The sequence below is a fragment of the Podarcis vaucheri genome (genome assembly GCF_965113315.1).
Source record: "Podarcis vaucheri genome assembly, chromosome: 7".
NCBI lineage: Eukaryota > Metazoa > Chordata > Lepidosauria > Squamata > Lacertidae > Podarcis > Podarcis vaucheri.
Genome location: NC_138765.1, coordinates 3,581,812 through 3,603,081, shown reverse-complemented (window position 1 = coordinate 3,603,081; position 21,270 = coordinate 3,581,812). Strand labels below are relative to the sequence as shown.

The 21,270-nt window shown below is 47.4% G+C and overlaps 2 protein-coding genes across 4 annotated transcripts in view; one reads left to right on the top strand and one right to left on the bottom strand.

The window, feature by feature from the left end:
- The window catches only part of GMFG (glia maturation factor gamma), a 33,050-nt gene extending 25,312 nt beyond the window's left edge, over positions 1-7,738 (bottom strand). Inside the window, exons 1-2 of one of the 2 annotated variants that reach the window (XM_082231402.1) lie at positions 7,704-7,738; positions 5,309-5,403 (exon numbers count right to left, since the gene is read on the bottom strand). In XM_082231402.1, the coding sequence (XP_082087528.1) occupies positions 5,309-5,403; positions 7,704-7,723 (115 nt within the window). In that variant the 5' untranslated portion in view covers positions 7,724-7,738. Of the gene's footprint in view, positions 1-5,308; positions 5,404-7,582; positions 7,638-7,703 lie in introns of those variants that run through there. The other variant, XM_082231401.1, reaches the window with a different exon arrangement.
- Positions 7,739-8,082: 344 nt separating this feature from the next.
- SAMD4B (sterile alpha motif domain containing 4B) overlaps positions 8,083-21,270 on the top strand; it is a 38,720-nt gene continuing 25,532 nt past the window's right edge. Inside the window, exons 1-2 of one of the 2 annotated variants that reach the window (XM_082231081.1) lie at positions 8,083-8,241; positions 19,794-20,254. In XM_082231081.1, coding sequence (XP_082087207.1) covers positions 20,059-20,254 — 196 coding nt within the window. In that variant the 5' untranslated portion in view covers positions 8,083-8,241; positions 19,794-20,058. The remainder of the gene's footprint in view (positions 8,242-19,793; positions 20,255-21,270) is intronic. The other variant, XM_082231082.1, reaches the window with a different exon arrangement.

The window sequence follows — 21,270 nt, the reverse complement described above, 5'->3', positions numbered from 1 at the left end:
CGAAGTACGCTAAAGACAGAAAGAGTGGAAACACACACAAGGGAGGAAAGGGGGAAGATCCTTTCAGTACTCAAAGTACCCTTGACTAACACAATTCCTACTTATCTATAAACCACGAATTAATTTCTGAAAATCTCAAACCTGAACCTGAAACAAAACCACGGGTCTCTCAGCCCAGAAACTCAAACCACGGGTCTCTCAGCCCGGAAACTCAAACCACGGGTCTCTCAGCCCGGAAACTCAAACCACGGGTCCCTCTGCCCGGAAACTCAAACCACGGGTCTCTCAGCCCGGAAACTCAAACCACGGGTCCCTCTGCCCGGAAACTCAAACCACGGGTCCCTCTGCCCGGAAACTCAAACCACGGGTCCCTCTGCCCGGAAACTCAAACCACGGGTCCCTCTGCCCGGAAACTCAAACCACGGGTCCCTCTGCCCGGAAACCTAAACCACGGGTCTCTGCCCGGAAACCTAAACCACGGTACCGTTTCAATGCTAATCCTAGTGTGGGGCCCCAATTGTGAACCTCCCCTCTATCCTCCACAACAGCCCCCTGCCTAGCCTTTAAACTAAATTCGGCTTCCCTACTGGACGCCTGCGTAGTGCAGTGCCAGATCGGGCTCCGAGAAAAACAAAGGTTTGAAAGGAAGCAAATGACCTTGCGTTCTCACGTACCCGGGTCATCCCTAACAAAGGTCGCCGGGCAGGAGGGGCGGCTTCATTTGCACAGGCAGATAAGGTGGAGAGAGATTTGTAAGGGCACCCCTGGACGACTCCGAAAGGGGTGTCAGAGAAATAACAGGCACCACGCTTCCCTGGCCACACTTCCGAAAGGGAAAACGGGGAGAAAAGGAGAGAGAGATTTGTAAGGGACGCCTTTGGCCGACTCCGAAAAAGGACGTCAGAGAAACAATAAGCACCACGTTTTCCTGGCCATACTTCCGAAAGGGAAAACGGGGAGAAAAGGGAAAGGAGGCTCAAGATTTTGCAGATGCAACGTTGGAAATAAAGGAGAAAGATTTGGCTGTTGTGGAGACGTTATTTTCCACCCTCCTCCCAATGTACTTTCTTCAGAACCATACTCACGTCCGTTGATGTCCCTCGCAGATCCCGGGATCCTTTTCCCTTAGCCGGCTTGACCTCGCCTTTGCTCCCCTGGTTGAGCTTTTGGTGACGATTGATTACCGCCCGCAAAGAGGAGGCAGGGAGAGGAAGAAGGATCTCTGGGCTAAGGTTGCCCAGTGGCGCCTGATCCCCTCTATCTCCCCTCTCACCTTTACAGGAGAACCAAGTGTCCCTGAGTCGCGGTCGCCAACTGTTAACGGAAAAATCTGAGGGCTCCCTTGGACAAAAACAAAGACACCAACCAGGATAACTTGGAGCAAAACAGCAGCCTGTAGGCTTGGCCTTTATTGAACTGTTGCAACAGGGTTCCCTTCCCTTGCAAGAGAGAGGAAAGACCCAGAACAATGGCCTGCAAGGCCTTATAAAAACTTTTGAAATTCCCATCCTCCAGGTTAAGCCCACCCCCAGAAACATCATGCATACATTACAGAAAGGAGGGGTTGACATCATGCATACATTACAGAAGGGGTTGACATCATGCATACATTACAGAAAGGAGGGGTTGAGGGAGGAGTTGTGGTGGTAACCTGAGTGTCCAGTCACCCAGCTGGTTCCTCCTTTCCCCCTCCCCATGAGTACTTTCCAGGTGACAATGGGGAGTTTGCAGTTTCCTGCCCCCAGAGGGAAGATCTGATCATTGTCCTTTGTTTCAGCCTGTGGTGAATCCACTGTTCTTTGTGATTTTGATGGTCTTCTGTCTGGGATTATCAGGGTTGACATAGCAACTGGGCAGGGCTCCTGTGGATGTGCTGGGATGGTGAAGGGATTATGGCTGACCAGAAACCAAGCACCCCCCTTTGATAGTCCTTGTCACATGGAGTAAAAAATGGAACAGTGCAAATCCGATGTATGGTTGATTTTCTATGAATTTATAACAGAAATGTGGCGTATGTAGTGTGTGAGTGTGAGTGTGTGTGAAGTTTGTGGAAACAGAATGATTGGGGTGGGGGGGTTCCTGCTACAGGCGGAAGTCATTGCTGGTGGTAGGGAGGAGTCCAGAGAGAAGTTAAAGGTTTCCATTCGCAGTTACGAAAGGGGAAGCCACAGGCAGAGGACAAGAAAGATCCTAGAGGGTTCAGGATCAGACTCAAAGCAGGCTGGGCCTTTCAATAGAAGGACAGACACAAGCAGAAAGTAGGCGTGAACAGTGGGATTCAGTTACCAGCCTAATAACATCCAAAGGAGACTGAGTGATCTAGCTTTGGTAAGGTAAAGGGAACCCAGACCATTATGTCCAGTCATGACCGACTCTGGGGTTGCGGCACTCATCTTGCTTTACTGGCCGAGGGAGCCGGAGTACAGCTTCTGGGTCATGTGGCCGCTTCTGGCGAACCAGAGCAGCGCACGGAAACGCCGTTTACCTTCCCGCTGGAGCGGTACCTATTTATCTACTTGCACTCTGACATGCTTTCGAACTGCTAGGTTGGCAGGAGCAGGGATCGAGCAACGGGAGCTCACCCCGTCGCTGGGATTTGAACCGCCGACCTTCTGATTGGCAAGCCCTAGGCTCTGTGGTTTAGACCACAGCGCCACCCGCGTCCCTTTTGGTACCAACACCCAATTGTACATAGGTGATGACTTCTCTCCAGGTAACTGGCACTGAGATTACTGAAAAGTGATGGTTGCTAATCACATTTCACCTTCACCTACAGTTCTCGAACTGTGGTAGAGTGACTACTTCTTGAATAAGAGAGACACACCAATCTTGATGAATCTACCAGCGCATGGCACCTGAAATAGAATTGTAGAATTGGAAGGGGCACGGAGAGTCATCTAGTCTAACCGCCTGCAAAGCAGGGATCTCAGATAAAGCATCCATGATAGGTGGCCACCCAACCTCTGCTTAGAAACCTCCAAGGAAGGGGAGTCCACAACCTTCCGCAGGAGACCGTTCCGGAGTCAATTTGAAGCCATTGGTTCGAGTCCTACCCTCCAGAGCAGGAGAAAACAAGCTTGTTCCCTCTTCCATGTGACAGCTCTTTGACATATATTTGAAGATGGCTATCATATCTGCTCTGAGTCTTCTCTTTCCCAGGCTAAACATACCCAGCTCCTTCAACCGTTCCTCATAAGGCTTGTTTTCCAGACCCTTAAGAATCTTTGTTGTTCTTCTCTGCGCACGTTCCTGTTGTCAACATCCTTCTTAAATTGTGGTGCACAGAACTGGACACAGTAATCCAGATGTGTTCTGACCAAGGCAGAACAGAGTGATACTATGACTTCCCTTGATCTGAACACTAGATTTCTGTTTATCTAGAATTCCATTAGCTTTTTTCTGCTGCTGCATCACACTGTTGACTCTTGTTAAGCTCGTAGTCTACTAAGACCACTAAAGGTAAAGGTAAAGGGACTCCTGACCATTAGGTCCAGTCGTGACCGACTCTGGGGTTGTGGCATTCATCTCGCTTTATTGGCCGAGGGAGCCGGCGTACAGCTTCTGGGTCATGTGGCCAGCATGACTAAGCCACTTCTGGCGAACCAGAGCAGCACACGGAAATGCCATTTACCTTCCCGCCAGAGTGGTACCTATTTATCTACTTGCACTTTGACGTGCTTTCGAACTGCTAGGTTGGCAGGAGCAGGGACCGAGCAACGGGACCTCACCCCATCGCGGGGATTCGAACCGCTGACCTTCCGATCGGCAAGTCCTAGGCTCTGTGGTTTAACCCACAGTGCCACCCGCGTCCCTTACTAAGACCACTGGAGCCCCTCAATTCCTTCATCCAAGTCATTTATAAAGATGTTGAAAATCAAGAGGCCCAGGGCAGTACCCTGCAACACTTGTCACTTCTTTCCAAGAAATCATTGGTGAGCACTCTTTGGGTTCACTCAGTCAACCAGCTAGTATTCCACCTAACAATAAAATAACTTATACCATATTTTACTATAAAAAAATTCCTTCCAGTAGCACCTTAAAGACCAACTAAGTTCTTGGTATGAGCTTTCGTGTGCCTGCACACTTCTTCAGATACACTGAAACAGAAGTTGCCAGATCCTTCTATATAGTGAGAAGGTGGGGAGGGGTATTACTCAGAAGGGTGGTGGGAATGGAAGATTGGCAGATAGCTGAGATGAGCCTGTTGACGACTCTTAACGACTGCAATAGGTCTTACAGGAAAAGGCAAGGGGTGAGAAGGTGAAAAATGGCTTAGTCATGTATAATGAGATAAGAATCCAATGTCTTTGTTCAGACCAGGTCTCTCCATGGTTTTAAGTTTGGTAATGAGTTGCAATTCAGCAGCTTCTCTTTCCAGTCTATTTCTGAAATTCCTTTGTAGTAAAACAGCTACTTTGAGATCTTGTATAGAATGTCCTGGGAGATTGAAGTGTTCTCCTACTGGTTTCTCTGTTTTGTGATTCTTGATGTCAGATTTATGTCCGTTTATTCTTTGGCGTAAGGTTTGGCCTGTTTGTCCAATATAGAGAGCTGAAGGACACTGTTGGCATTTGATGGCATACACAATGTTAGACGATATTTTACTAGCTTCTCTGCAAGAATATAATGGAAGACATTGCTGAAAACCTTGCTGAAATTAAGATACATTACATCCATGGCATTCCCCTGATCCACTAAGCTTGTAACTCTTTTTTTTTAAAAAAGAAAGATTACTGTGGCACGACTTGTTTTTGTGAAACCCATGCTAGCTCTTAGTCATCACAGCATCTTTTTCTAAGTGCTCACAGACTGATTGCTTTATTATTCTGTGCTAGGACCCCCTCCTTCTGTAATTCTCACAGAACTCTAGCCCAATGGTTGCCATTAATTTGATTCTCAATTGATTTTAGAATAAACTGATTTTAGAAATTATTTGAATTAATTGATTGTGATTTTATGTAAACTGTGCTATTTTTACTGTTGTTAGCCGCTCTGAGCCCGGCTTTGGCTGGGGAGGGCAGGATATAAATAAATAAATAATAATTATAATAATTATAATTATTATTATTATTCCTGGTTTTGAGGTTAAGCTGACGGGTCTGTAGTTGCCTCGGTCTTTCCCCCGCCCCCTCTCCACTTTTTGAAGATGGAAACAACATTTGCCCACCTCCAATCCAAATTCTCCAAGAATTCTCAAAGATTATAGACAGAAGCTATGAGATGACATTTGCAAGCTGCTTTGGTACCCTTGGAAGCATGGCCCTGGATATCCGAATTCTATCAAATAAACTAGGTGTTCCCTTAATACCTCTTGGACTGTTGAGCAGTTCCTCCTCTCTGACACCCAATAGAAAATTTCCATCTTCATGCAGAGGACATACTACTTGAATGGTCTTCCTCTTGCTTCAGACACAGCCAGGGGGGGGGGGGGAACAACAATTTTCTTATTATTTTTAACCTCTTTTGCAATCCTGGGCTTGTTCTGGGCTTTAGTCCACCTGTTATATGCACCATGGCTGCTAAATAACTGACTTCCATTAAAGGACACAGACTTTGGAAACACCCTTGAACTGGGTCCTTTCCCACTTCTTAGGTCACAGAATCATAAAATAGCAGAGCTGGAAGGGACCCCGAGGGTCATCCAGTCCAACCCCCTGAAATGCAGGAATCAACATGGCAGATGGCCGCCCAGAGTGGCTTGGGAAACCCAGCCAGATGGGTGGGCTATAAATAATAAAATAATATCCAACCTTTGCTTAAAAACCTCCAAAGAAGGAGAGTCCTTTTTTTATAATATTTATTCAAAATTTAAAATTACAAAAAGAAAAAAGAACAATACAAAATACAAAAAAATACAACAAAAACAGAGAAAGAAAAAAAGAAAAAGATATAAAAATACATTCGATTAAAATAAGAAAAGAACAGATTAAACCTTTACATAACTTTCTTCCTTTACTTATTTCCTTGACCTCCTCACACCTCCCAATATTGTATTCTAGTTCAGATCATTTTTTCCAGCAAATCCTTCCAACCTTATTTTCATTTAAGTAATTTAATTTAAAGTATTATAGTTTAACCTCCTCTCTTTCATCACTTTCATCAATTCCTTTTTACTTAATCCTTTATATCATATCTACCAAAACTACCTAATTTTCTTTTTCCAACGTCTTTCTAACAGTCCTTAATTTTACAATATTTTTGAAGATATACTTTAAATTTCTTCCAATCTTCTTCCACCGACTCTTCTCCCTGGTCTCGGATTCTGCCAGTCATTTCTGCCAATTCCATGTAGTCGATCACCTTCATCTGCCATTCTTCCCGGGTGGGTAAATCTTGTGTCTTCCAATATTTTGCGATGAGTATTCTTGCTGCTGTTGTAGCATACATAAAAAATGTTCTATCTTTCTTTTGCACTGATTGGCCAACTATGCCCAGGAGAAAGGCCTCTGGTTTCTTCAGGAAGGTATATTTGAATACCTTTTTCATTTCATTATAGATCATCTCCCAGAATGTCTTAATCCTTGGGCACGTCCACCAAAGGTGAAAGAAAGTGCCTTCAGTCTCTTTACAAAGAAGGAGAGTTCATGCCATTGTCAAACAGGGATTTTTTAAGAGCCTTGGCAAAGAGAATTGTGGGGTTTCTTTATACATTCCTCTTTGCTCGTTGTGGACCTAGAATCGTAGAATTCTATTTTTATTTCCTTTTGTTTCAGATTGTGTTTTTATTGCATTTCGAAATAGGAACAAACACAGGAAAGGGAAAAGGACAAGCGTCTCAGGCTTAGAAAAGCTGAAGCAAATGAAAGTTATTAGGATCTAAGAGCTCATCCGAAAAATAAATATATATAAAAATAAATATATAATATTTATAATATATAAATATATAAAATCTATTTTCAATATTAGGAGCTTAGCCGTGTACGAATAGCAGGCAAGCCGTAATAGACTTTTCCATTAACGTTGACGTGTTTCGCTTTATTGTATTGCTTACTTTCTCTGTTACAGGATATGGACTGTGGAAAATAAAATGAAATAAAACCCTATACTCGACAAACTGTGCCGTAAACTGGGGGGTAATTCACTTTCATGTGCTTCATTCTTTGTATATACAATAAAACCATACCATATATCACAGAAATTATCACATTTCTTTCGTTGTTGTTTTTTGGCCCTTGGGACATTTTTAAATTTGTGTGATTTTTTTCCAGTTAAGGCCGTTTGCCTATGATGAAGTTTGTGGGGGAAAGTTACGAGTTTTTACTCATTATTTTAACGGCGAAATGCATTTTATTCTGTTTTATGCAATACATATAAACTTGTATTCGGTCCACTTGTGAAAAAATTTCCCATTTCTGGTTATGACTGGATATATGAACAGGTTTTATTTCCTTTGAGGGCAACGGCCTGTTTAAGTTTCTTCTTTATTTCCAGAAGTAAAAGAACGAATAGATTTATGTCAGGTAACACTTGGCCTCTCAGAACCAAAACTTATTATTTATTTTTTCAATATATAAATTGAACACACGTAGTGCTTGATACACCATTGTTCGGAACATGGGTCAAAATATATTATTTATCGGACCGAGTACATCCATATTTGTGAGGGGCGGTTTAAATTCCTCAGAAAATTAAAAGCGAGGGAATGTCGTTGCCTGAGGAGACGCTTTGGGCGGGAAAAGCGAGCGGAGGGGGCGGAGCGTTACTTCGGAGGCCACGCCTCCATCCCCACCCCACCGCCCCTTCCCGCCAGCTCATTGGCGGCTCGGGAGCTCAAAGCCCGCCTTCCGCCGCCGCTCAGTGGCGGCGGAAGAAGCGTGGGGTGGGGCTGATCTCTCTCCCTCCCTCGGATTAAGGGGTTGGAAAGCTCCGCTCTCCTATTGGAGGAGGTGGGAGTTCACGCTCCCCGCCCGACCCTCTGTGAGGAAGCCGCTGAATGGCTCGGGCAGCTGTCCGTCGGCGCTTGACGCGCGGCAGCCTTAGCCAATGGAGAGGCGAGGGAGGCGGGGAGGAGGTGACGTAGCGGGGCGACGGCGCCGCGGACTGGAGCGGGGAAGAGGGACGGGGACGGAGGGCGGGTCCCGGCGCGGGCGCGCTGACGTCGCCGTGCGTTGTGACGTCGCGCGCCGCCCTCTGGAGTGTGTGGTATCTGGCGCTGTGCGTGTGTTTGCGTGTTTGCGCCGGCCCTGCCTGCCCGCCTCCCTCTGCCTCTCCCCGGAGGGGCCGCAGTGGGCCGCAGAGACGGTGAGTGAGGCGCCGGGGAGCGGTGGGGACGACGACGGCGGCGGAGGGGGAGCGGGCCCTGAGGGGGAGCCGCGGGCCTCGCCCCCTCCCCCACCCCCTCCCCGCCCTGAGGGCCCCTCCCCCCGCAGTGGTCCTCAGGAGGTGAGGAGGCCCCGCCCATAGGGGAGGGGCTGGACGGCGGGCACGCCCCTTCCCGAGCCCCCCACCCCACCAGTATAAAGATGTGGAAATAGACACACTTTAGGGGGGCTGGGAGGGGCCTCCTTCTCACACCCCAGGCCCTGCTCCCCATCACCCCCACCCGCCCCTTTCTCAGTTTAAGGGGTTAAATCCCCTTCTCTTTGCCCCCACATATAGAGGCATTCATGTGCAAATTTGGGGGGGGTACTGAGCCCCTGTTTTCCCTCCTCCCCACATGCCCACCCCATCACATTCCAGCTCCAGCTCCCCATCATCCCTTTGCCCCCACATATGTGCAAATTGGATGGGGGGTGATGGTACTGAACCCCAGCTTTCCCTCCTCCCCACTTGCCCACCCCATCACATTCCAGCTCCCCATCACCCCCACCAGCCCCTTTCCCAAATTAAGGTATAAATCCTCCTCCCCTTTGCCCCCACATATGTGCAAATTGGGTGGGGGGGGTGAGGGTACTGAACCCCAGCTTTCCCTCCCCCCCCACTTGCCCATCCCATCACATTCCAGCTCCCCATCACCCCTTCCCATCCCGTTCCTAGTTTAAGGGGTTAAGTCCCCTTCTCTTTTGCCCCCACATATAGAGGCATTCATTTGCAAATTTGGGGGGGTACTGAGCCCCCGTTTTCCCTCCTCCCCACATGCCCACCCCATCACATTCTGGCCCCAGCTCCCCATCACCCCCACCCACCCCTTTCCCAATTTAAGATATAAATCCTCCTCCCCTTTGCCCCCACATATGTGCAAATTGGGTGGGGGGTGAGGGTACTGAACCCCAGTTTTCCCTCCTCCCCACTTGCCCACCTCATCACATTCCAGCCCCATCAGCCCCACCCACCCCTTTCCCAGTTCAAGGTGTTAAATCCCCTTCTCTTTGCCCCCACATATAGAGGCATTCATGTGCAAATTTGACGGGGGTGGGGGTAGTGAGGCCGTTTCCCCTCCTCCCCACTTGCCCACCTTATCACATTCCAGCCCCACCTACCCCTTTCCCAGTTTAAGGTATAAATCCTCCTCCCCTTTGCCCCCACATATAGAGTTATTCGTGTGCAAATTTGGTGGGGGGTGAGGGTACTGAGCCCGTTTCCCCTCCTCCCAACTTGCCCACCCCATCACATTCCAGCCCCAGCTCCCCACCACCCCACCCGCCCCTTTCCAAAATTAAGGTGTTGAAGCCTCTTCTCTTCGCCACCCCCAGTATAGAGATATGCATGTATTTGATGTTATATACGCACTGTGGGGGGCCTGAACCCCTGTTCTCCCTCCTTACCTGTCACCCACCCCTCACATTCCAGCTCCTGTTGCGCACCCTTTTCATCACTTTCCCAAATTTAATATATTTAATTTATTTAATACTTTTAATATATTTAATACTCTTCTCTCCCACCCCCCACCCCAATATTAAAGCTGGGTTTAAGAGAAGGTTGGACATATCTGGGTGGAGGTGGGGATCATAGAATTGTTGAGTTGGAAGGGACTACGAGGGTCATCTTGTCCAACCCCCACAATGCAGGAATCTGTTGCCCAGTATGGGGCTCAAACCCATGGCCTTGAAATTAAGAGTCCCCTGTTCTACCAACTGAGGTATTCCAACGTCCAAGGGCCTGTGATGGGTAAGGGGAACCTCCTGTGCTCAGGGTTCAGTGCACTTCAACAGACCAGATCCTGGAAATTGGCAGTCTTGGGCTGGTGATGGTGATGTTGCTTTCAGGCCCTGTTTCCTGAGGGATGCTGGGCTAGGTGTGCCTTTGCTCTGATCTAGCTGTGTTCTTGTGCTTTCTCCTCCATTGTTTGTATTCCATCTCTTAGGATTCTTCCACCTTCAATCCCTAAGGTGAGTTCTGGAGTCATAGAAATGAGAGGGAGGACTTTGACAGGCTCTAGCCCTGCTCCTTGCTCAGTGCTTAAAATCTAGCGCTAGAGCATCTCCCAACAGCTGGGTGTCATTTCCACCTCTCTCAATCTCAATTTGTGGTATCCATTCTTAGCTTTGCCCCAGCCCCAATACTGGGTGTTTTGTTTTAGGTGAGACTGAATACCCTCCTTCCTTCCCAACCTAGATCATCCATCCTTTTCTCCCCACCCCATTCCATCATCAGTTCCACCTTTTGACCAGTAGTCAACATTCCCCTCTTTAAATCTAGGCATTTTCCTCACACACATTTTCCTCCCCAAAGCCCAGGAGTTGTGCTGATAATCATTATTAGCCCTTTGCACTTAAAATCCCTTCTTTCTACAGTAAGTAACATTTAAGGCTCCCTCGCTTGGTTTGGGCATTAACTATTAATCCAGTTATCCAGCCAATGATACGCTTATCTAGTGCTTTACCTCTCTCCTGGCCCAGGAACTTTCCACATTCAGCAAGCCTCCTCCCCACCTCCAGAAGCAGCTTCCCTTGTCTTCTCTCATCTGGAACACAACTTGGAAGGATCTTAAAGTGCCTTTCATCATTTTCTCCTCTCCTCGCCACTCCTTAGACGAAATGGGCACATCATAATGAAGCAGCTGCACCCATTGTTCACCTAAGGGTCTTATTGGGAAATTTCTTCCCAGGTCAGTTTGTTTCCTGAGAGTTTTGAAAGGCTTCTTCAAGAGAGCCGGAACATTCTTATCCCTAGGCACAAGTTTAAACTGTTGCAGCAAAATGTATGTTCAGACTGCTTCCTGATGATCCCAGTCCAAAAGCTTGTGTTCTCCCTCCCCTTCAATAGATGAAAACTCATTGGTTGCTTTTATGACACGTGTAAGGTGGTTGGGAAGACGTGTACCGTATAGAAATCCCAGTTTTCCTCTGGGCATTTAGATAAATGGATGCTCTGACTTAGGCTGAATGGTGACCCTTCAACTCCTCAGAGGGGACAACATGTGCTATTGGGGCAGAACTTGAGCATCTCTCTGCAAGAATTGAACACATTGGGGGTGGGATTTGGCAGGCTTATTGGTACCTTGTGGTAGTTGCACATTTAGCTCTTCCTGGTCACATGACCCTGGTGGGCTTGGTGTAATTTTCTGGTACACTTTCAGTTTGAGTCTTGTGCTTTCTGAATTTCAAGGCTCAACGTACTGGGGCTTCCTCCCATCTTTCTTTTCAGCCATTTGTTCCGAATGGTTTCCAAGAGAGCTTTCTATTTGTGTTGCTAAATCAATAAACTACAACGCTGGTCTCTCTGTATAGAAGTAGAAAGCTGTTTTGCCCTGCCTGAAGGAGATAAACTGATGGCAGCACCTGAGGTGTGAAATATTAACTCCTGAAATAATCGCTTAACTTCTCTCCAACACATCTTGCTGTTTTCTTTGTATACCTTGGGATCACTGGTGGAAAGGGTTTGTGTATGGAAGAAAGTCTCTCTCTCTCTCTTTGTACTGTACTGTAATTGTGCTTTTTAGAACATTTATTTTCGGGTCTTCAAGTTAATATTGCAAAGAGGGAACTTTAATGACTGGTATGACCAGGCCAAAGTTTCCCAAACTTTTGGTGATGGGTGCACTTTTTTTTCTTGATTGAAAACTGTAGGCATCCTTCTTTCTTTACGCATGTTACAAGTAAACCTTTTGAGGAGCCTTGTCTGCAATTGTGGGAGTCACTGGTGGCAGTACAAACTATTAACACTGAGCATGATATATACTGGCAACCTTATTGTCAAAAGTTTCTTGCCTTGTTGGTTGGTTGAAGCTTGTGGTTCCATCCTTTGTGTTTTTCCCTCAGGCTTCCTAGCTTGCATTTAACACTCTGTAACCAGATTTGTCAGGACAAGAGATAAGAAGGCTGAGATTCTGCCATTCTTCTGCCTGCCTAGAAACTGCAACCAGAGAGCAAAGGCAGATTAAGAAACTTGGAAGGAGAGGTCATCTGTTACTGTAATGCTCTGTATCACTAGTAACGTGGTCTGTGTCCATGACAGCTGTGGATATGTAAGGGCCCGTCAAAAGACTTTATTTGGGGGAAAGCTTATCTGACTTGAAATATATTTTGTGATGCGCTGCTGTTGAGTATCCTTAGATTATAAAATGACCCATAAGTCTCATTCTGAACTGTCTATTGGAAACTTGTTCTGGACCCTGTTTTAAGGTGGGTGTGTCTCTTACCTGGCTTGCAAGAAGACCCAACTAGTGCAAAGGGAGTAAACTTTGCAGTTCACAAGTACCGTATTTTTCGCTCTATAGGACGCACTTTTTCCCCTTCAAAAATTAAGGGGAAATGTGTGTGCGTCCTATGGAGCGAATGCAGGCTCCTTGGCTTCAGCGATAGCAACGCAAAGCCTCCGAAGCGCAGGAGGAGCGCTCCCTCCGCACTCCGGAGGCTTCGCGTTGCTTTCGCTGAAGCCTTCGGAGCGCAGCGCGAGTTCCTGCTGTACTCTGGAGGCTTTGGGTTCCTTTTGCTGAAGCCGGGAGAGCAAGACTCTCCTGGCTTCAGCAGAGAGGGAGAGCTGCGCAGCGCCCCTTCAGCCCAGCGGGAGGAGAAATGGAAGGGGCTCCGTTTCTCCTGCCGCTTCGCTGAAGGGGCGCTGAGCAGAGAGGGGGAGAATTTTTTTTCTTGTTCCCCCCCTCTAAAACAAGGTGCGTCCTAGGGTCGGGTGTGTCCTATAGAGCGAAAAATACGGTAGTTGGGTTTTTAACTTCTGGGAGTTTTGCAAGGGTGTTGGAAATTGGGGTGAGTGCATGAGACGACGTTGGCCCTGAGGGCCATCACCCAGTTTGTCGTTCCATGAGCTGCTTTGCTGGCTTCATTACATGACAGGCTGGGATTGGCAAGTTTGTTTATCTTCTGGTCTTTCCATTCACTTGTCCTTCCTCTGTACACTTCAGTTGTGAAGCCGTTTGCTTGCATGCGCTACCATAGAGAGTAATTGGCTTGTGTGTGTATATCAGTATTGGGCTAGGCTCGGGCAGAGCTTTTCGGTTACCAGGGCACTGGTAACTTTGTGGAGAGGATACCTCAGAGTTCTTTATAAATTTGCACAATGGCTAATTGTTTAAATTTATTATATGCTTTATGTATTATTGCTGTATACCGCTTTGATATTTTTCTTTACACGATAAAGTGGTATATAAATACTTTATTTAAAAAAACCCAAACTTTGATTCCTAAAGCACAGGTAGGTAGGTAATAATTTAATAGTGATAATTTTTTTTATTTGCATGTGGAGTGGATTGCCCCAGCCACTCTGGAAATCACCTGGAAAGGGTCCCGTGAACAAATAAATTGTCCACACTTTTGCTTGAACCATATTTTGATCATATCGTGTACCGATTAATTCCTCCGGCTCCAAGAGCTTTTCTCGTTGTTCCACGGCTGTGCCTTGCAAAAGTTCAGTCTTACCTGCTGAATTGAAGCTTGGCTAAGCAGAATTGCTTTTTTCGGATTTTCCACGGGTCTGACAAGTCAAGCAAGAGTGTGGATGAGCCCTAATTCAGGGTGAACCTTATTGCTCTGTTTTTGTGTGGGCTCCTTTCTGGCTGAGCAATATGTGAAAACTAAAGCTAGCTAAACTACGGGTAGTAAAGCAGGGAGAGTCATCAAGGCGTCAGAGATTCTCCCTTCCCAGGCCAGCGTTCTTTCTTCCTAATGAGCCGTTCACCTTCGCTGCTTTATTCTTTAGCACAGTTTTGGTCAGCTAGAAGTGTGCCAATGCAGACCTGACTCTTCCTCTCAAGTCCCACCTGTTGCTGTGATCAAGAGCTGTAGTGTCGCTGGCCTCACGTGCACGAAATGGTGCCACGCATCCTCCTGAGCCCTGAAACGTCATTTTGAATCGAGCCTTTTGCATTCTGGTTTAAAAGTCCTTTTTGTAGCTCTTGGCAGCCCTGTTCCAACGTTTTGATTGCTCAACTGTGAGAACCAGGGACATGCTGGCCTTTTAAGATACCTGGATGTTTCAGGATCAGGGGCAGGTAGCTACAAGCCGCATAGGCTGCATCCTACTGCCTCTGTTCAATGGGTTGCCAGTTTGTTGGGGTAGCAGACTTCAGTTTCAGCATTACCCCTTTGGGGTTCAGAGAGAAAAGCTGCCACCAGCACCAACTTGGATTCTTTGTGAAGAACATTTGTGCTGGGTTACTAGGATGGGGCATATAATGTTCAGAGTTCTAGCCCCAGATTCCTTATGCAGCTGAAACCCACCTTGGATCAAATCTATGCTTCCAAGTGCCATAAGAAAGCTGCAGAGATAGCGCAGGATAGCGCGCACCCAGGAAATGATCTCTTTCAGCTTCTGCCTTCTGGAAGAAGGTACAGGGTTATAAAGACTAGGACTAGCCGCCTGAGAAACAGTTTCTACCCAAATGCGATTTTGGTTTTAAATGCAGTGTAAGGCGTCTCTATGGGAGTATATTGTATTTAAAAATGGGGTATCAGAGTTTTTAGGGGGCTAACCAGGTTGGGATAGCAGACTTGTTGGGTTTTGAATGTTTTATGTAGATTTTTCAATTTCGTTGTTCTGTATGGGACAATGACAATAAAGATTATTGTATTGTATCTTATACAGTGGTACCTCAGGTTACATACGCTTCAGGTTACATACTCCGCTCACCCAGAAATAGTGCTTCAGGTTAAGAACTTTGCTTCAGGTTGAGAACAGAAATCGTGCTCCCGCGGCGCGGCGGCAGTGGGAGGCCCCATTAGCTAAAGTGGTGCTTCAGGTTAAGAACAGTTTCAGGTTAAGTACGGACCTCCGGAACGAATTAAGTACTTAACGCAAGGTACCCTTGTAAACCAAAAGCAAAACTCCTAGTACAGGCAGCGACCATTTCGCGTGGGATGAGGGTGTCTGTCCCTGGCCCCCATTATACCCCCGTTCTGCCCTCTTCCACGTCCCAAAGTACCCGTGCTTTGGCAATCATGCGACAGTTGGACGCTAAAATAGTCGCCACCTGTAGCTAGTACTGAAAGTTTTAGGCACAATTGCTCTACAGGAGTGGCTCCCAGTTGATGGTCCACAGACTCCAGGAGATCTGTGCCACCATCCATATAGCAAAACCTACCATAGAGATGCCAACATTTTCGAAAGTAGGGGGCCCATGGCTTGGCTTTTGAACAACAGGCGGTCCACAGTGTTTAGCTAATCTGGTACCACTGCTCTACAGGGTTGTGGTTTGGGGAGAAATTGGATGCTAAAGCTAGTCCCATGGCTACTAGTCACGATGGCTAATGCAAATGACCTCCAGGACCAGGGGGAGAACATGCCTCTGAATGCCATTCACTGGGAGTTGCAGATGAGAGTGCTGTTGCACCCAGGTCCTCCTTTTGGAGTTCCTGGGTGGCGACTGCCAGAACAGGATGTTGGACTGGAACTAGATAGACCTTTCAGTCTGATCTTACGTTCTTTAAGCTTGGGGCTGTTGCCATCATGTGTTCAGAAACTTTGGGGGTTTCCGAATGCTGTCTGGCTTGCAAAGCCGGTCAGAGCCATGGTTGAGTGTTGATAATGTTTTCCCTCTTGGCGGACAGTGCCTGCAACAACAACAACAACAATTATTTTATTATTCATACCCTGCCCATCTGTCTGGGTTTCCCCAGCCACTCTGGGAGACTTACAGCACATTAAAAAATGTAGAACATATAGACATTTCCCAATACGGGATTGCCTTCAGATGTCTTCTAAAAGTCAGATAAACAACTATCTGACTTTTAGAAGACATCTGAAGGCAACCCAATATCTGGAAATTTGTACAGTGGTGCCCCGCAAGACGAATGCCTCGCAAGACGGAAAACTCGCTAGACGAAAGAGTTTTCCGTTTTGGAGGTGCTTCGCAAAACAAATTTCCTATGGGCTTGCTTCACAAGACGACAATGTCTTACGAGTTCCTGCTGGTTTTTTTCCCTTCCCCCCCTTTTTCTAAGCCGCTAAGCCGCTTATCAGCTGATCCGATCAGCAGATAAGCCGCTAAAAGCGCTAATCCGCTAATCCGTCAATGGGCTTGCTTTGCAAGACGAAAAAACCGCTAGACGAAGAGAATCACAGAACGGATTCTTTTCGTCTTGCGAGGCACCACTGTAATGTCTATTATATAATAGACATTAATAGACAATAGACATTATATGGAAAAATAACTACCACACTTTTTTCTCTTTGACATCTGGTGGGAGAGTGTTCCACAAGGAGGGCGCCACCACCGAGAAGGCTCCCGGCCTGGTTCCCTGTAACTTTGCTTCTCACAGTGGGGGAACTGCCAGACGGCCCCTAAAGCTGGACCTCAGTGTCCAGGCTGAACAATGGCAGTATATCCTTCAGGTATACTGGGCGGAGGCCGTTGAGGGCCGCAAAGAAGAATTAGGCTTCAGCTTCACTTTCATTCTCTTGGGCTGCATTCCAGCCCCACAACCCACTGCATTGGGTTTGGACGAGGCAGAGGTCTCTCTTTGCCTGGGCCAAAAGAAGCTCCACCAGCCAGGGCCGGACATTTCGCCACAAGAGGCAAAACAGAAAATGGCACCCGCCAGCATTTCCCTGAGCCAGTGGCATCCAAAGCAACAAGCACAGGAGGCGGCGAGCAGTGCGCTCCTCTGAGTTCTCCCCAGCCTGCCACCTGAGGTAACTGCCTAATAACAGCTAATGGGCGGGCCGGCCCTGGCACCAGGAGATGAGTCCAGCGCCACTGCCCCAGTACAGAACTTCTTGTTCAGAAGCGTGGCTGGATGCTAGTGATGCAGGCTGAATCCCCACTGATGGTAGCCCCCTCCACTGCCATCAGCAGAAAGACCTCACGCAGGCTGCTCATTCTAACTCCGAAGGTGACCCAGAAACTACAACTAATCCAGAATGCGGCAGCTAGACTGGTGACTGGGAGCGGCCGCCGAGACCACATAACACCAGTCTTGAAAGACCTACACTGGCTCACAGTACGTTTCCAGGCACAATTCAAAGTATTGGTGGTGACCTTGAAAGCCCTAAATGGCCTCGGTCCAGTATACCTGAAGGAGCGTCTCCACCCCCGTCGTTCTGCCCTGACACTGAGGTCCAGCTCCGAGGGCCTTCTGGCGGTTCCCTTGCTGCAAGAAGCCAAGTTACAGGGAATCAGGCGACAGAGGGCCTTCTCGGTGGTGGCAGCCACCCTGTGGAACACCCACCAGATGTCAAAGAAAAAACAACTACCAGACTTTTAGAGGACATCTGAAGGCAACTCTGTTTAGGGAAGCCTTTAATGTTTAATTGGTTATTGTATTTTGGTGTTCTGTTGGAAGCTGCCCAGAGTGGCTGGGGAAATCCAGCCAGATGGGCGGGGTATGTATAAATAAATAAATATTATTATTATTATTTTATTATTATTATTATTATTATTATTATTATTATTATTATTATCATTATTATTATTGACCCCACCACCACCAATTATTATATAACCCCCATTCATTTGATGGCATCAGGATGTGCCAGCTCCAAGGTATCACAGCACAGAGAATAGTTCAACCTGTCTTGCTCCCTGACCAGCGTCCGGATGGCTCTGCCAGCTGTTGGCACTCTTGCCCAGCTTTGGGTCTCTACCTGCAGACCCAAGCGGTTCCCTCCTCCACATTACGTAGCTGTGGGTGGCATTTGATGTGCCTCTTTCCTCCTCTGAAGGTATAATTAGGGCCAGCTGCCTTGCTGCTCCTCCAGACTTCTCCTGGTGGCTTTTCTTGGGGACGGCATTTGCTTTGGTTGGCTCTAATTATAGTGTCCAGAGGATAGAGGGATCCAGACAGCCATTTCCTCAGTGTGTCTCTCTCTCTCTCTCTCTTTTAAAGACAGATGCTCTCTCTTTATATAAGGGCTTTAATAGAAACAGGCTTCTCTCGAAGAAGAGTTCACAACTGTTTAAACCCGAGGCAGTGCCCAGATGGTGGGGAAAGCTGTGCTGTGCTCATGGATACAGCATTTTGTGTTCATGCCAGTTAGTTTTTTAGGAAATTCGTTGGATTTTTCTGCTTGTGCTTTTTATCATTCGAAAGGCAGATAGTAGAATTATCCATAATTGGTTCTTTCCTCTGCACTGATAAGCAGGAAGAGTCTCCTAATGGAGCTTTTATCCAGCAACACTGGCATTCTTTTGAATTCCCAGGCATTCAGTTATGTAATAGGTATGGGGTTTTTTGGCAGGGGGAGTTACGTGTGTCTTTGAGGTAACCCATGCTTTTCACCTTGCTTCTGACTCCTTTCAAGGCCTTCAGGCCAAGTCACTTTCAGGTGCTGCTGTTTCTTGCCTAGGGTGTTCAAGTTGTATGGCTCCTGCAGTATCATCAAAGTATATACAGTCATACCTTGGGTTACAGACGCTTCAAATTGCTTTTTTCGGGTTATGGACCCGCCAAAACCCGCAAGTACCGGAATAGGTTACTTCCAGGTTTCGGCAGTTGCGCAGAAGCGCTAAATTGTGCTTTGTGCATGCACAGAAGCGCCAAATTGCAACCCGCGTGTGCGCAGACACGCCACTGCGGGTTGCAAACATGCATCCCGCACGGATCACGTTCACAACCTGAGCGTCCACTGTATATAGTACTTCACGTGAGCAAGAATGATGGGGGAGGGGGTCTCTGAGGACCTTTGAGTTTAAACTTCCATGGTACATTTGGAATGAAAGGAAGAGGCCTCATTTCTGTAGGATTAGTGTGCCCAAGTGGTTGGGTGTGAGGGGCTACTGTTGTTTGGCTTTCCCTTGGTTGCCTTCAGAGCCAGCTGTGTATCCTTGGTCAGTGCCAGCCTTGACTTAACTGGTGTGCCAGTCCTGCTCAGAGGTCTCCAAAAGCTCTTCTCTGGGCAAGAGCAGTACAGGGGTGGAAAAAAACGTTCCAGTCAAACCAAAGCAAATGCTTTGTGATCGTGGCCTAGGTTGGCATTCTCGGATTAGAAGGCTGCAAGAAGCGATTCCAAACCCGTAATTCCTGCATCCCAGGGGGTTGGGCTAGATGACCCTTGGGGTACCTTCCAACAACACTTCTGTGATTCTGTGAAAGGGGCCCCACACTCTTGAGTTCGCCATCGTCATCACCGTGCATTTTGTAGTTCAAAATGTTGAGCCTTGTGTGAACTGTCCAAAGCAGTTGCCCCTGGACTCTACCTCCCAGAGACACTTCTGAATTTGAACTCTGGTCCACCAGACCCAGGCCTAACATTTCCTTGAGTCAGTATTTTTTTTTTTTGAACCAACTACTATGCCACCCTTCGATATAAATATTCTCAGGGAGCCTTTCACAATAATTAAAAAGCATCATGTTAAAAACAAACGCGAATGGGCCTGGGTGTTCCATTGTCACCACGTTGTGTTGATAGACCGGAGTTTTTGAAAGCATGGGGTTCTGTTTGCCCAGCATAATTTTGTAGGGTACAGACAAATACGGAGGGATGCAAAGATCCTCATCCTTGACTCTCGTTCTCTCTTACAGGGGGTTTCTGAGACATCCTGCTGAAGTGGAATAATCCCCAAAGAACCCAAAGAAAATCTTCGGAACAGCAAAGCCTCCCTTTCCATGCCATTCTGCTTCTCTGCTAACGGGAAAGTCGGTGTTCTGGTTTGTGGCCTTCTGCCGAGCCTCCAGACTTGAGGTTGAAACCATGTGAGGGGTCCTTCCCCCTACCCCACCCCAAACCCTGGTGCTTCCTTGACCCCATTGTGGGTGAGTTGCCGCCGAACCCGAGGTGCCAGCCACCATGATGTTCCGTGACCAGGTGGGCATCCTTGCTGGCTGGTTCAAAGGTTGGAACGAATGTGAGCAGACGGTGGCCCTGCTCTCTCTCCTCAAGCGCATCTCTCGCACTCAAGCCCGCTTTCTGCAGCTGTGCCTGGAGCACTCGTTGGCAGATTGCACAGAGATCCACGTTCTGGAGTCAGAGGCCAACAGTGCGGGTAAGTCAGCTCTTTTTTCCCCTCTGGAACTTAGGTCTAACATCCTCGCAGTCCGAATGGATTCAGACCATCTGCTTACGTGGCAATATTGCCACGGGTCCTTAATTGGGTTGGGCATGCTCTGGTCGCTCACCTCCAAAAGGGTTTTGTAGAGATGGGAAAGGGTCAGAGAAGGGTAACCAAAATGATTGAGGGGCAGAACGATGAAGAAAGGTGTTGCCAGCCAGATGGTGATGTTACGCGCTAAACCAGGTGTTCAGGCGTCTCTGCTTCCTCGTGAAAGGTGAGTTACCTATCACAAAACACGCCTGGCTAATTTCGAACACTGATCACCTGGTATTCAAGTGAGCACGGCTCCAGTTAGCTGTGGTGTCTCAGAGCTGCTGTTTAGCAGATTCACAAAGAAGAGGTCCAGTTTTTCAGAAAATTCCCCATGGCTAATGGCCGTTTCGAAGCAGCAAATTCCATAGATTAATTGTGTGTTGTGTTGTGTTAAAAGTACTTCTGACCTGTCTCAACCTATTGCCAGTCATTTTTTATTGGGTGACTCGGCATTCTGATATTAAAGGAGGAGATAAAATTATGAATCCATTCCTTATTCATGAAGCTCTGTGATTCATCCCCTCGCGCCACTTCGCACACTGTGATAGATAGAAGACCTGCGTATGCCCAGAGCATATGGCTTAGCTGCAGCTAATTGCGGCTCTGTGAGTGGGCCTCTCCGGTACACATGTTTGCAAATGCACGTTCTCCCTGATTCACACTTTGCATTTAAGTGCTCGCCTAAAAATTGCAAATGGGTCAAGGAGCACCCCCCACTCAGTTTACTCGTGACTGAACACTGAGGAAAAGTAGACCTCCTATAACTAATCTCGGATAATTTGCAGATTAGGAGTGCATAATACATGCACTTTGGGGGTGATCAGCTTGTGGCATCTGCCTCCTTTTGCCGGACGCCTGATAAGGACCAAGTGTCCTCACAAGTTCAGCTGGATCTTGCTAAGCTGTGAGAACTC